This window comes from Salminus brasiliensis, chromosome 16 (assembly GCF_030463535.1).
Source record: "Salminus brasiliensis chromosome 16, fSalBra1.hap2, whole genome shotgun sequence".
NCBI classification, from domain to species: Eukaryota; Metazoa; Chordata; class Actinopteri; order Characiformes; family Bryconidae; genus Salminus; species Salminus brasiliensis.
The window spans coordinates 7591998-7607566 of NC_132893.1; the positions used below are offsets into that span (position 1 = coordinate 7591998).

Below are 15569 nucleotides of genomic sequence, written 5' to 3' on the forward strand. Positions count from 1 at the left end.
CTAGCTGGCCTAACAGCATGACCAGCTTAATCAAGTTGGTCATGCTGGTGGACCAGCTTTGTCATGCTGGTCGACTACCTTAGTTAGACTAGTCATGCTAGTAGATTAGCTAAACCAGCAAACTCTAGCAAAAACATACCCTATGCTGGTCAGGAACTAAACTGGTCAACCATCTTAACCAGCTCAAGATCAAACCAGTCAACCAGTATGACAATGCCATGCTGGTCAAATAGCATGAAGCTAGTCAACCAGCTTGGTCAGAATTACAGTAATAACAGTTCCCTATCCCATAACCCTTCACTTCAGTGTTCTTTTTAAATCCTTGCCCCAAAACACATGTACTTGAATGCTGGTTCACAGATTAAATTATGATTATGAGGCGACACCAGCCCAGCTAATGCCACTACCATGTGAACATGAGAGCTAACTAGCTGGTGCCGTTTAAGCACAAGGTCCACTTTAGGTCACTTTTTAGCCGCTGTGCCACAGTTTCTTCCTAATAGAATAACATTTTTCTCACTGTTTTGTAAAGCCTCTCCAGCTTCACAACAATTGTGCTGAAGTGTTGCACTTCATACTGAATTTTAGTACAATTCAGTATTAAGAGAACCAGATCTGTGGCTTAGCTCAGTCATATTTATTGATATGTCAATAACTAACTTCTTAATATGGCACGTTCGCCCAGCCCATGCTATGACTGTTCTATGTTTTGCTGCCCTGGGGAAAGGGCATGCCACCAGTTAAGTTTGCATTTTTATCTATTCTTTATTTGTCTCGCTGTAGCTCCGAGGCCTTGGCTTCAGTGCTTTCTTCTGCTCGAAGCTGTGACTGACTTTTCTTTCCTCTCCAGCTTTTGTTGAACTCTCTGTGCACTGTTTGTTTTGTTGTGCGTCTGTATGCGTTTTATTTGTGGGTCATAGTTTATTCAGACACGCTGTCAAATCCATCACTCCCCAGGTGCCTCTGAAACAGTGACGAGAGGATGTGGCATCAGAAGGATGTGATTAGAAAAGAGGGGCAATGCGCTAGTGTGTTCTTCGAGGAATACCCGAAAACGCTAAGCTTGCTAAATGGGAATGGAAGGAAATGGGAAGCTACTAGGCTTGTCACAATAATTTTTTTTTTATTATTATTATTGTTCCAGAAATAATTGGAATTAACAATATTAATGACATTTTAAGATCAATTTTTGCTGGACTACGGCACTGCCACTATGACCCATGGGTCGCTGGTTGGAATCCCAGGTCAAGCTGCCTGCCATCAGCATCCGAAGCCTGAGTGAGCACAATTGGTCTTGCTCTGTCCGAGTAGGTAGATAGCTCTCTCTCTCTCCCTACTTGACTTCAGTGTGATGCTGGCTGGCATGGGCGTCTGCTAGCTGATAAATCAAGAGCTGGGGACCTGGCGCTTTCCTTTGAGCGTGTGGTTTGCCTGGTGGCGTTGCTTTGGTGGCAATTTTCAAAGAGGTGGTGGCTGGTTGCGCATGTGTCAGAGTAGGCGCGTGGTAGTCCTCACCCTAACGAGTGGGTTGGGTCTAAAATTGGGGAGGAAAATTGTGGGGGGGGATAATTTTATGCCACTGATATCATGGTATAATACTTTAATAAAACACATTTAAATAAATAATAATTTGGGAGATATATGTGTTTTAATGGCAGCATATCTTTGGCTACATGGCGACTATCTACGGGCATGCACCGTTTTGTGCTGCCACGTTTATATTTACAGTGTTGAGCAAAATAAGCATCCATAATATCCAGCTATTTGAAAAAAGGCTGCTCTGAAACTGCAGTTTTTGTTCCCGGAGGGGAGGGAGGGTGTTGGCCTGCTAGTTTATTTCAGAGGCTCTCTTTTCTTAGCTAGTTTCAACACTGGGATCTACAAACCTGGAAGACCAGCTTGGGCCAACACCTGCTACTTTTAATGATAGGGTATGATGGGTTTTCAGACAAGTGTTGTTCAGCTAGTACAGAAACAGATATAACTGGCCTTTCTTTCATATTGGAGGGAACTACAAGACACACAGACTCGCAGTTCTCCTATTAGCTACGCTGAGAAAGTTGAAAACATTTGAACCTGCATTGACCCCGCATGAGTTTTCTGCTATACTCTTTCAAAATGTAATGCCAGAATTACCTAGTCTTTGGGGAAAACATCTCACAGACTACAGGCCCACCTCCGACAAAGAGCAATCAAGAGCACGGAACAGCGCGACTGGCTAAAATAATGGTGACGTTCACTCTAGTAAACACAACAGGCAATATCGAGATCAGCTAAAATTATCAAGGTTATGCCCATATATTGTCTGATAACATAATTATTGTGACAGGCTTAGAGGCCACTAAGGTCCTCTTATGCGGCCTTTATTTGTCATTAGTCCCATTTTAGCATTTTTGGTTGCAGTAGTTTAGCAGTGTTCAGCAGTCCCTCTTACTTCTGATCAAATTCAAGCTGACCTAAACTGTTCTCTCTGGTCAGCATGTATTTGAACCCCCTGCCCTCTGCCAACGACCAAAGGTCTTCCACGCACACTTTTTTTCTTCTTTTTTTCTTATTATTCTCTCTTTCTCTTAATCCATTCTTTCCTAATCTCTCTCCCTCTCTGCCTCGTCTTCCTCTCCGCTCTCTAAAACTTGTGCCAAGGTAAGGACTCTCTCTCTCTCTCTTTCTCTCTCTCTCGCTGACCCTCTCTCTCTACCTCTTTAGCTCTGTAAGAACGAAACTCCAGCCACTTCTTACACTCTTTACTCTGTTGCCATGCCAGTAAGACGTTGACCATGGTGTCACATTTTGATAAGAGGGGTTTGCTCGGTCATCTCACTCAGTCGATTCTAAGCTAATGTAACTTACATTCATCGCTCACAATGCTTGGCTGTCAGACTGGACCATGGGAGGTCATAGTGTTGATGAATAAGAATATCACCTGCACTTCCACCCCTGCTTTTACTACTTTGTGAGATAGAAGGAGAGAGTGTGTGCGCTTGCTGGTGTGTGTTTATGTGAATTTGTGTGCCTGTAGGGAAGAGGTGGGACACATGTTGCCTGTCTTTTAATAAATAATGTATAAATAATGTTAAAAGTATTTAAGCAGGATTAGTAATGCACTGTACACCCAACTGATTGTGCACTGTTTCTTTCAGTATTAAGAGTTTTGAAAAGGAGTTTTTCCACCCTAACTGTCTCTGCTCTTATGGGAAGGCTTTCCACTAGATTTTAGAACATCACTAGGAGGAACTGATAGCATTTAGCTACAAGAACCTAAGGAAGTTCAGGTTCTGGTATTGGATGATGAGGTATGGATCACAGATGCCACTTTACTCATCCACTCAAAGGTAATGAGCTTGCACTGCTCCAGAGCCCAATGCTCTGGGTTGTAAACCCCCCCCTGCCATTGCCTAGGCTCATGTACAGCTCCTCAGATTGTTTTGATTTTTGGAAGCTGGATGGTATTTTCCTAATTTTCCCTTAAATGTATCCATTTCCAAAGCTTTGGCTTACGCAGATCCCCTGGACAGTTGAACATGCTTGGAGGAGAAAGCTAATTGTTACAGTAAACAGTAAGCTAACAGACACCCACATTGGCTAACATTGCCCACGCTAAGCAATGGGGCAGCGGGAGGGACATCCTACAAACCCAGATAGAGAAAGGCCAGTTACACTCTCTGCGACTGGGGATTTAGTCTGCCACCTTCCAATAAAAGGGCCAACGCCTAGACAGCTGCCTCACTTGGGAGCCCCCAGGCATTGCTCTTCTATCAAGATTTGCATTTGAACACCTGTGGCAGCCATGGTTGTACCCTAGTCCAACTGAATTCACCACGGCCACAAACTATTGGACATCTGCTGTGTGTTTACACACCCAACCTTCACATCTCATCCACAAATGAAAATATGTTCAGTGTAAACCAGCTCAGAGGCTAGTTGAAATATATAGATATAATATAGATGAAATGTATAGATATAATATCTTTTAATATGATTTGGATTAATGTGTGCATAAACACCTTTAAACAATTGACTGTTTTGAATGTGTGTGGTCACATATAGACGTCTCTTATTGTTTAATTTGGGAAGCTTAGTTGTAACACTGTGCTAACTCTCCCCACAATGTAGCGGCCGTACTAGTCTGGCTTGCTATTAATGTCAAAATTCACAGATGATGTTGCTATGGAAATTTGATAAGATGACCAAAAATACTTTTGATTGAATCTGTTCAACTACATTATGTTCAACTACTTACCCATGTTACAGTGTACCCAGTGTTAGGTGTCCTGCTCTACCCTACATGTGTTTGTTGGGGTGGTGTGTGGTGTGAGAGGATGGGGTTGGGTGACTGCTTGTGTACAGTACTGTGCAAAAGTGTTTAAATCAGTTCATATGGGAAGTGTGTATAAGCTTGTACAACCTCATATAATCAGAATAAATATAAATACATATGAATTCTGTGAAATTAAACAAGTAAAAGAAGTAAAATATCAGTTCTAACAGCAGCTCGCTTTATTCAAAGTAATGAAGTATCGGTTAGCCAAAAATAGGGGAGGCAATATGGCAAAAATACATTATCATGATACATAAAGACATTTTTGCAATAAGTGATATTTATTGTGATATATGTTGATACAGACAAATTATGCTGATCATTATGTTGTAATGAAACATAGAGTGTCAGTCTATCAAGCCCCTCCTGTTCATTAGTGTTCCCACCTCTGCCTCCTCTTTAGTCACGCCCCCTTGTTAGTCCCAGATGTTTATTGTGTGTCCCTTGTTAGTCCCTGTATAAGTACCCCTTTGTTTCAGCCTTCCTTTGTCTAGTTTTGGCATGTTAACACGTTTCCATGGCAGGTTATGGGTTGTTAGCTTGGCCTGTTTGCTTGTGTCTTTAGTTAAGTTTAAGTGTTTGCTTTTTTTATTATTCTTTGTACTTGTGTTTGCTTAATCTGTTTGTTTTGTTTGTTATGTTTTTGTTTGATAGTTTTAGTATTTCGATTATTTTCCCAGTCTGTGTTCCTTTTGTAGTCTATTTTTTTTTCTTGTCTTAATAATATACCTGCATTTACGTCCACCTCCAAGCTCCACCCATCGTAACATAGTCAGTCTTCAAATTCAGAATAAGAAAGGACATAAACAAGAATATTGTTTATCACAATGTGCTACAAAGTGACAAAATTACAATTTATCTATTTATGTTTTAATTAAAGCATGATTTATTACTGAACCCAGTCATGTTTGGTATTTTAATGTAAGAGTATAATATTGTAGGTAATTATATACCCAACTTTTTATTTACCTGCTTTTAAAGTCTAATAAAAAAGCTGTGCAGATAAGTAAGTAAGTTCTTTACTCATCATTTGTGGAATCTGCTTCCAAAGAGGCAGCTGGGTGCAGCCTATCAGAGTAAAGTGGGTGGGAGTGGGCAGGGCATATGTTTTCTATGCTATTATAATTAATAATTAATGTATAAGCATTAACATTTAACATTAACATATCGTCGCTGTTTCTCAAAAGTCTTGTATTTCCAAAATTGCATCTTGACAGGAGAAGGGAAAAATCTTTCTACGAAAGTCAACGTAAAAATATGATATGAATGCAAGGCAGATATTTAGCCATTCCTTATTTAGCTATATTGAAAAAAATCACATCACTAATATTCATAACATTGATAGTTATTTGTATTTATTCTGTATTTACTATTTCCCAGCAAAAATCTCTCTCTGGTCAGCCAGCACTTTTGCACAGTCCTGTCCGTGTGTGTGCCACACTCCCGCATGTGCGGTTGAGCCCGTCCCTCAGCGTGCATGCCCCCTTCTCCTCCTCCACCTCTTCCTCCTCCCCAAGGGCAGCGATGCCCCTCCTGCTGTAATCTACCTGAGTTAGGGATTTTCATCCACTCCGCTCCACTCCGCTCTTTACCCACTCGCTGTTTAAAAGCCCCTTAATCCTCTGCACTGAGGAGAGACAGCGGCCGGGGCCGGAATCAGCAAGGGCTCTTTGCACTGTCCCGGTGTTTGGGCTGGTTCCGCTGGTTATGGTGACTGCTGCTCTTACTCTTTTCTGCACCCATGTTTACCCTCCCTCTCTCCCCCTCCGCAGCAGCCAAGAGCCTGCTCAACAAGAAGGCTGATGTCAAGGTAAGGCCGATTTCACTCACTTGAACTACTGTACACATCTCTTACTCTCCGTCTACCTCTGTCTCTCTCTTTTGCTATCTCTCTCTGCCACCCATGTATATGCATATCTCTCCTCCTTTAGCGCCAAGCCTTTTCTCACTACAACAAGCGCTATGAGCCCATAGATGCTTGAGTTTGACCTAAAGCATCTGCCTGTCCGTCATTAGTGCTTTTGTGTCTTTGACAGCTGTTGTGGTGTTTGTGCCTTTGTTCGTCATGTTGGTCAGTGTATATGTTTATATGTGTTTATATACACAGATCAGCCATAACATTAGTACCACTGACCAGTTACGTGAACAACATTAAGGATCTTCTTCCAATGGCATACATCAAGAATTGGATACATTAGGCAGCAAATGAACAGTCAGCGACATCTGAGACAATTTGACAATTTGACATCTGAGACAACTGTGATGGAATGACGACCATGTCAGAGCATCTCCAAAACGTCAAGTGTTATCAGTGTGCAGTGGTTAGTACCTACCAAAAGTGCTCCAAGAGAGGAAAACTGGTGAACCAGCGACAAGAAAATCTGGTCAATTCCCAAAAAACGCTACACTCTTGAAAATAAAGGTGCTTTAAAGTTTTTTGAGCGATACCATAGAAGAACCACTTATGGTTCCTTGCGAACCTTTAATGGTCAATAAGCCTTTACATCAAGTGAATTTTTTTTAGACATTTAAAAGGTTCCACGCACTCATACATCTCTATTATAAACAGAAGGTTCTTTATTGACTTATTTTTAAGAGTGTATTGTAACACAGATTGCTGAAAAAGCTAATGCTGGCTATGATGGAGGTCATGTGGAGTTCATGCCTTGATAGTTCTGACACAATATTAGGAAGGTTATAGTTTAATGTTATGGCTGATCATTTGCATATAAACTGTATATAAACTCATATTCGGCTCCTCTTAGACTGGCTAAGTTAGATTGTCACTTGACAGGCTGGTGGACTCCAAGTAAAAGACAAGATAAAGCACTCCTATTTGATGCCTTTTTTTTTTTTGGTCATTTCCTCATTTCTGGCCTCATTTCAGACAGAATGTGCCTTAACCACACGGCATTTGCCTCAAGCTGCACCGGCTGCCCCTAATCCCTCATTCCAGCTATAGCGCCATAACTGTGCATAGCATTTAGAGTATGAGCAGATGTTGACCCTTGCACTCCAGCAAACTGCGAGATGCGCTCAGTGAGGATTCATTTGGGCTGATAGCACGTAATCCCCTCTCCTCCGCCTCGGCCGCCCTGCAGAATTAGACATGGACCTCTCCTCCCCTCTCAGCCGTCGATTGGATGGAGAGTAATCTGGAAAATAATCTCCTACAGTCGTGTGTCCCTCATTCGAAGCATTAATCATACCTCTCGTAATCTGGTGGCATGCCGACAGTAAAAAGCACTCGAGGGGGAATTGGGCAGAGATTATCCGGCCCTCCTGCCGCCTCGGATGGCTTATTTCTGTAACGCCGAGCACTAAATAGCCGTTTTGAACTGACTTTTTTGAAGCTTGTTGGTTTTTATTTCTATGATACTGAAAAAGAGAATAATTAAAAGCCCCAGATTATATCCTAATTTTAAAGTGATGGTGTGGAGAAAAAGCTGATTTACATAATTTTCTCCTTTCCTCAAGTGTGCTTGACATGCACACTTACTGGTGTCTAAAGCTTATGACCACTTATTAGCATTGTGTAACACTTGCCTGTATGGACAACAGTACCAACAGAATTCACTATGTGAGGTAGGCTACTTTTGTCTTCAAATTCACATGTAAACCACATGCAAACCCCTTACCTTTTTAGCAAAAGCTACAGCTTTTTTCTTTTCCCTCCTCAAAGACATGCTGAGTTTTGCCCAAGCTATTTAAAGTAGATGCTAATTCACTCTGGCTTTCCATACTGAGAGAATTCTTTCACAGCAAGTTGAAATTCTCAGCAAATGTAATGTGTAATTATTCGCATAATACTTCAAATAACAGCCAGGGTGTTTATTTACAGAGAGTTTCTGTAATTTGGCAAGGTTTTGTTTACAATAAAAAGACTACTTAAAAAATGACTTAAAAAGAGAAAATGTTCAATTATTTTCCATAAAAGTAGATTAAAATTAGATGTTTTTTTTTTATTTTAGGACATAGATGAAGATTATAAGCATACACATCCCAAATTATATTTTGAATATTCATTTTTATTATTTAAGAAGTGGAAGAATTTGAATTTGGTTTGTTTTATGCATGAGCACTTTATCACATTGGATAAATACAGTCAGTACAAACTACAGCTATCCAGCTCTTAAACTGTCACAGAGAGCATCCTGTTCATTACCACTGAAGATATAAATGCTAGAAATCACCAGCTTATTTTGTTTGTAGCAGAATGTTTTGTTCAAATTATCAAAGAGAAATTCTAATTCAGGCAGCAAAACAGCAAATTTGGTGGCACCTTTTTTTTTAACCGCTCAGCATCACTTCAGGCAAGTGAACACCAAACACTTGGAGTTAGGAGAAAATTGTGTGAATTTGATTTGTTGCTGAAGTGTCACTTTAAACATGGGCTTTTTATAACCTGCTAAGAATGTTGTCCTTCTCTGCCTTTCCTGTCTTTCTCTTTTACCTCTCGCTTGTTTCTGTCTTTCAATCCATCTGTCTATCTTTCCTCTGTATACCTCTTTCTCTCTCCTCACTGTTCCCTCTCCCGTCCTTTCGTTGCCAGACAGTAGTTGCTTCTTATTCAGCTGAGCTTGCCATCCACAGACTAGCAGTGCTCTGACTGTCTCCTAGCCCCACTATTAAAGAATACATCTATCCTCAGTATCAGCAGGTTTCCTATGGAAGAATTTTAGCCACTTAAAATGTAAAAATCTATTTTCTTTTCAATTCCACAAGCATAAAGCATGTCAAAATATCAAGAGGCTTTGTCAAAATAACAATGTAATCCTAAATTAACAAGAAATAGTAGAATCAGAATATCACCAGTATCTGGATTTCCAGAATTAAAATAACATGACATCAATTAGAAATAAAATTGCTTACATCCATTAATTTCTGTTCTTTTGTTTAATTTACATTTACATTAAAGGCATTTAGCAGACGCTCTTATCCAGAGCAACTTACAAAAGTACTTCATTAGTTTGTATCAGCTAGAATGCAATAACGAGCATGTCAAGATGGGCTTTAGAGAGTTGTGGACAGAGTAGAAAGCAGCCAATCGGAGGCTTTTCTGAGAGTGTTTGAAACGTCTTTTACAGACACAGCAGAACTACATTTTCAACCACTTGGGGGCGCGCTAGCCAGGTTTGAAACAGCAAAAGTGTAATTTATCAGCATAAAATGTATTAAATCACTTGTTTTAATCAAACGTTATCTAGAACGTTATCTAGAATGCAAAGGAGCAAATCTGTGAAAATTTGCTCACACATCAGACAGCTCTCGCAAGGTCCTACTGCACTGGAGTTAACTTTTAGAAACACAGTATTTAGTATCATCCTTTTACAAGCACACACAGGAACCCTTCATCAAGTTCAATCCAGTAAAAGTAGGGATGTCTCACAGTAATGACTTAACATCTTAAAGTAATGAGAGTATATCAGAATAAAACATTTGTATCTCAAAATAATGAGACATCTCAAAATAATGAGATTAATTAAAATAATGAGATATCTCAGAATTATGAGGTAGTATCTCAAATTAATGAGATAGTATCTCAGGATAATGCGAGGGTATCTCTGACTAACATAGTATCTAAAAAAAATAACTTACAATAAAATGAATACAGATTAATTATTCGTTATGTTGTTATCCGTTTCTCTATTTAATGTTTGAAAGATTTTCCTCAACAGAATTTGTCAACACTTTTGAGATGCTCACTTGTTGTGTTCTAGATTATTTTCTAACAATTTAAGTAATTGATGCCCACAAAGCAGAAGAAGGCTTTATAATGTATTTGTTAATGTGTTAACTGCAGTTGACAGAAACAATAGAGGCCAAGTTAAAGTCTGGAAGACAAATCAACCTTCATAGAGACCATGCTTCTAGGATTGCTAGAAAGGCAAATCAAACCCCCAACTGCAAGTGGTGTGCTATTCTACTGAGCTGTAACACCTAGACAAATATGAATTACATGATAGAGTCGTCAGAAGAAAGCCTTTCTTGCATTCTCACCACAAAATTCATCTAAGGAACATCTAAACAAACCTGATGCATTTTGGAAACAAGTCTAGTGGACTTAGGAAGTTCAAATAGAACCTGTTTAGAAATAAGATTATCTATTACTCTTAGCTATCCACTGAATATGCCGTTCTCCCCATCAACCAGATAGTGTATCCCTAACTCTACACTATCCTGCCTCAGCTCTAGGCCACTTTACCACTATCGTCTCATCATCTCATCTTCCGTGATCATCCTGAGCTCTCTCCCCATCTCAGTCCTCCCCCTTGCGATACATGCGCTTGTGTGAGTGTGTGATAGGCAGCGGAGGGTGGGGTCACCTCAGTGGGGAATGTAGCTCCCGCTCCAGGAATAGCTGGCAGTCTGAACCCTGGGAACTAAGAGACAGAAATAGACACCTCTGCGCCTCACTCATCGCTTAGCAACTGGCGCAACACACTCCAGCGTTCTGACATTTTAGGTTTTTTCTCGCCTTTTTTTTTCTCTCTCTCTCTTTTACCATTTACTGCTGCAGCATTTTAGCACAAGGCTATGAAAGTCTATTTTCACCACCTAAAATAAAAAAAAAACTCTATAAAAAAATCTATTTTTTACCATTATAAAATCCTAAAGCATCTAAAACGCAATAAAGGATATCAAAGTAAGGAGAAATCTTATAAAAACTATCAGAAAGTATATCACCAAAAATAACTTAGTATCTCAACATAATAATGTAGTTCCTGAAAATAGGAGAATATCTCAAAAATAATGAGACCTCATAATGAGAGTATCTCTGTAATGTATAATATATTGAGATTGTATCTCAAAACAATAACTTAATATCTCAAAGTAATGCATGCATATCAAAAATAATAACTTGATATGATAGTAATAAAATAATGATAGTATCTCAAATGAATCATTTAATATCTCAATGATAAAAAACTCAAAATAATGAGAGTATCTCAAAAAATAGTACTCAAAATGAATAATTTAGTGTTTTAAAATATTGAGATTTCAGAATATGAGAGTATCACAATAATATAAATAATAAATATAATTACAGCAATCAATAATGCAACAAGCGTAGGTGCTGTATTTATTTTAAGTGGTGGGAATGAACATCCATAGAAAACACCACTAAATCACATCTCAAATGTTTAAACTAAACATTTTGAACATTTAGCTCTTGATCAGTTTCTGATCACGGAGCTGCTCTTGGTTGGATATTTCTGAGTGATTGACCCACTCTTAAACCTAGCAGTGACACTAATGTGCTGGTCAGGTTTCTATAATTACAACCAGTTATATATAATAACTCTAACAATTAATAGGAAGCTGGAATGACACTTTAGGAATGTACTATGTTGAAAACATCCTGTAAACAGATATAATATTTATTCTCAAATATCTCGTCAAATATTAAAGACCTAAAAGTACCTCAGTCCAGACTATTTCATCCGGCATTGTTTTTAATGATGTTAAAATGATGTACATCGGTCACTCAGCGGTTTTGTGGATTCCATGCCTCAGGGGGGGTTCAAAGCTGTTTTGGCGGCACAAGGGGAACATACACAATATTAAGCAGTTAGCGCTTTTAATGTAATGGCTGGTAAGTTTATGTAAAATGACATAGTGTATATAAAATTATGTATGAAGTTGGCGATGAGTGGAAGTAGAATATTATCATGATATATTACTAAATATATTGAATATTACTAAATCATTCATGATAACTGTATTCTGTGCAGACAGCTTTGCGTTATTGTTTTCTTTGTTGTCCATTTAACTTTCTACTGAAGAGCAGATCTCTGGTAGTGGAGTGTCCTTTTTACATTTTAGTCTACTTGAGATCTGCTGCCCCCCCATCCCCAACAAAACCCGCTCAGAAAGCATCTTTTAAGGAATGAGATGTCCTAAAATCAAGATATGTGAAGGATCATTCTGACTTTTCTGTAAAGACGGATGTAACTTTATTAACATCCAGTGGTTCTTTGCTTCATTTGGTTTGAAACGAGACCTTTACCAAAGTGGCTTGTCGGCCTTCTTCAGTACAAGCTTGTCCATTCTTCTCTGCTTTTCTAGCCTTCCTTTTCTTCATTCTTCAGCTGACCACCAATCATTAGTGTCCATACCATGTGCTTTAACTGTGCAGCTTCAGTTCAAGACCATCATCAGTGCTCACTCTTCCATTCTCTCCCCCTCCTCCATCTTCATCCGCCACCCGTCTGTCACATTGCCGCCACCCACCCTCCATCGTGCCAGAAACGGAAATCCAGCTCCACTGTTCAGTACATGGTGAGGGTATCATTTAATCCTAATCTCTTTATCATTCCCCAGTGTCCTTTCTGTTGCGCAGTTATCCCTCAATTCATCCATTGATTGATGCTTCATTGCTCTTCTTTTGAGGATTTCTTGTTCTATTTTTTATGGTTTGTCTTTACATCCATATGATCAACTATTAAAGTAGTTACAAACTGCTTGCCCTGTATTTGGAGTCCAGCTATATCCTCGTACATGTATCTCTAAAATAACAACTTTACAGGAGAAGGTAAAAATCTTCTTAACTTTCAATGGAAGTCAATGTAAAAAATATTGCATTCCAGGTCATGTAGGAGCATTTTTATTGGTCACTTCATCATGCAATTTTAATAAAACATGAAGAACAACTACCAGGTTTACATTATGTCAAAAAGTATGACAAACGGCAAAAAATATACACAAGGTGTTTGTGGGACAGCAATAATGTGTATGTGCAACTAGAGCACAGAATGTGTTGTATGTGATGTCAATAGGTGGCTTTGTCTCTGTGCTCAGAGCACTTGCTTATAACAGCTGTGACAATGTCCGGAAATCAGTGGACTTCTTATACACAAGGGTCTTTCTAAAGAACAACTAGGCTCCGTTTTTTTAAAGGAGTCTCTTTATGCGTCTTTGCATTTTGTAATTTTACTTCCGTTCATTCAAGGCTGTAGATCAAGACCGTGTTTGGTTGAAACACTATCTTGTATCTTCTTAAATGAACGTGTATGTTTTGTGTATCATTCAACTGAATGATTTATTTATGTCTCTGGGTTTGTTTGGCCAAAGAATAGACTCCCTTTCCACTCTTTTACATTGTTTTCCTTGGCGATGTCCTTAGGTACTTAAGTAATCTTTTAGCTGTGCAAGATGCTAGTATTCAAAGACTGAAATTACTGGAGAAAATGTGCAAAAGTACAGCCTAAAAGTTCAACAAAACAGTAAAATGTGACAATATTGCTCATATTAGTGGGTAATTATATTATACTACTCTTTGCTCCTATGGAACACAAGTGCTTTAGCCTGAGCATGTTGATAAGGACACGTTGTTATAGGCAGGATGAAGTAATGCAGATTATGGCACGGCTGCAAAGTCTGCTAACTAGGCTAAGTTTAATGTGAATCTAGCTGATGTTAGTTCAATCCAGGAAGTGTAAAAATATTGCACATTGTCCTGTATTGCACATGAGACCTGTAGAAGACAACGAGTTGTCATTCACATCCAGTTTTCTCTTTCACTCTATGAAGAGGCAGCCTCCATTACGTTTAGGGATGTCTAAGATATAATGGATTTACTTTAGTTTACGTGGCCTAGTTAAACTGAAGTTTTGCCTTAAAATAAGCCTAATAACACTAATCACCTGAGATTAACCGCCTATCTCCTAATGATAGCGTCAACACTTGATGGTTGCATCACTTGAAGGGATCCCCTTGCTCACTTGATGACAGCCTCTATTCTTTGACTTAGGTGGTTTTTACTGCCCAAAACAGAAGATATCACTTATCAAGGCAAACATTAGGGTTACAGACACTTTCAAAGTGAGGAAAAATTATGTCTATACACCACAGTTCTAAGTGTGTATGTCTAAGATGTATGCTGTTTACAGAATGGTCTAAAGTAGAAGACTGGCCTCCACCAAGCCTGTTATTGCCTGAAGCACAACCCACTCCACCAGCACTAACTGCAGCATTTCTTCTACTTCTCTTTCTCTGTCAGTTTCTCTCTCTCACTCTCTTCCTCCCCCATCTAGCGTTCCCCACTTTTAACACCACTATTGTGTTTTCTGCACAGCCCCAGTCAAACAGCACGAAAAACAGCATAGTCACCAGTCCCAAAGGAAACATCCCCTCTCCTGCTCTGGTATTTACCTCCGTATTTCTCTCTGTCCTTTCACCCTGTCTTTTTTTTTCTTATTGTCCACTTCTCCTGTCTCTCTCACCTGTCCAACACTCACAGATAGCCTAGAAACATAGCTGAACGCTTCACCCTTTTACTTTGTTAGATTTGGGACAGTGTTTGTTATTTATACTCTTAAAACTAAAGGGACTGCTGAGCATTCTTTGAGTGAGGCCACTATTGGTTTCACTATTGGCATCACTCAACATTCAGCTACAGTGGGGAGAACAAGTATTTGATACACTGCTGATTTTTCAGGTTTTCCCACTTGCAAAGCATGTAGAAGACTGTAATTTTTATCATAGGTACTCTTCAACTGTGAGTGATGGAATCTAAAACAAAAATCCAGAAAAATACATTGTATGATTTTTAAATAATTAATTTCCATTTTATTGTGGGAAATAAGTATTTGATACACCAGAAAAAGAAACTTAATATTTGGTACAGAAACCTTTGTTTGCAATTACAGAGATGAGACGTTTCCTGTAGTTCTTGACAAGGTTTGCACACACTGCAGCAGGGATTTTGGCCCACTCCTCCATACAGATGTCCTCCAGAGCCTTCAGGTTTCGTGGCTGTCGCTGGGCCACACGGACTTTAAGCTCCCTCCAAAGATTTTCTATTGGATTCAGGTCTGGAGACTGGCTAGGCCACTCCAGGACCTTAAGATGTTTCCTACGGAGCCACTCTTTAGTTGCCCTGGCTGTGTGTTTTGGGTCGTTATCATGCTGGAAGACCCAGCCACGACCCATCTTCAGTGCTCTTACTGAGGGAAGGAGGTTGTTGGCCAAAATCTCACGATACATGGCCCCATCCATCCTTCCCACAATACGGTGCAGTCGTCCTGTCCCCTTTACAGAAAAGCATCCCCAAAGAATGATGTTTCCACCGCCATGCTTCACGGTTGGGATGGTGTTCTTGGGGTTGTACTCATCATTCTTCTTCCTCCAAACATGACGAGTGGAGTTTAAACCAAAAAGTTATATTTTTGTCTCATCAGACCACATGACCTTCTCCCATTCCTCCTCTGGATCATTCAGATGGTCATTTGCAAACTTCAGACGGGCT

At 39.5% G+C, this 15569-nt stretch overlaps 1 protein-coding gene and 1 long non-coding RNA gene across 7 annotated transcripts in view; one reads left to right on the top strand and one right to left on the bottom strand.

Annotated features, from left to right (window-relative positions):
* camk2b2 (calcium/calmodulin-dependent protein kinase (CaM kinase) II beta 2) overlaps positions 1-15569 on the top strand; it is an 84325-nt gene that overhangs the window by 47738 nt on the left and 21018 nt on the right. For 3 of the 5 annotated variants that reach the window (XM_072658062.1, XM_072658057.1, XM_072658060.1), the window contains 2 exons: positions 6091-6128; positions 14397-14465. In XM_072658062.1, coding sequence (XP_072514163.1) covers positions 6091-6128; positions 14397-14465 — 107 coding nt within the window. The remainder of the gene's footprint in view (positions 1-6090; positions 6129-14396; positions 14466-15569) is intronic. The other 2 variants (XM_072658058.1, XM_072658061.1) reach the window with 1 other exon arrangement.
* The window catches only part of LOC140536341 (uncharacterized), a 58393-nt gene that overhangs the window by 31580 nt on the left and 11244 nt on the right, over positions 1-15569 (bottom strand). The window lies entirely within an intron of this gene.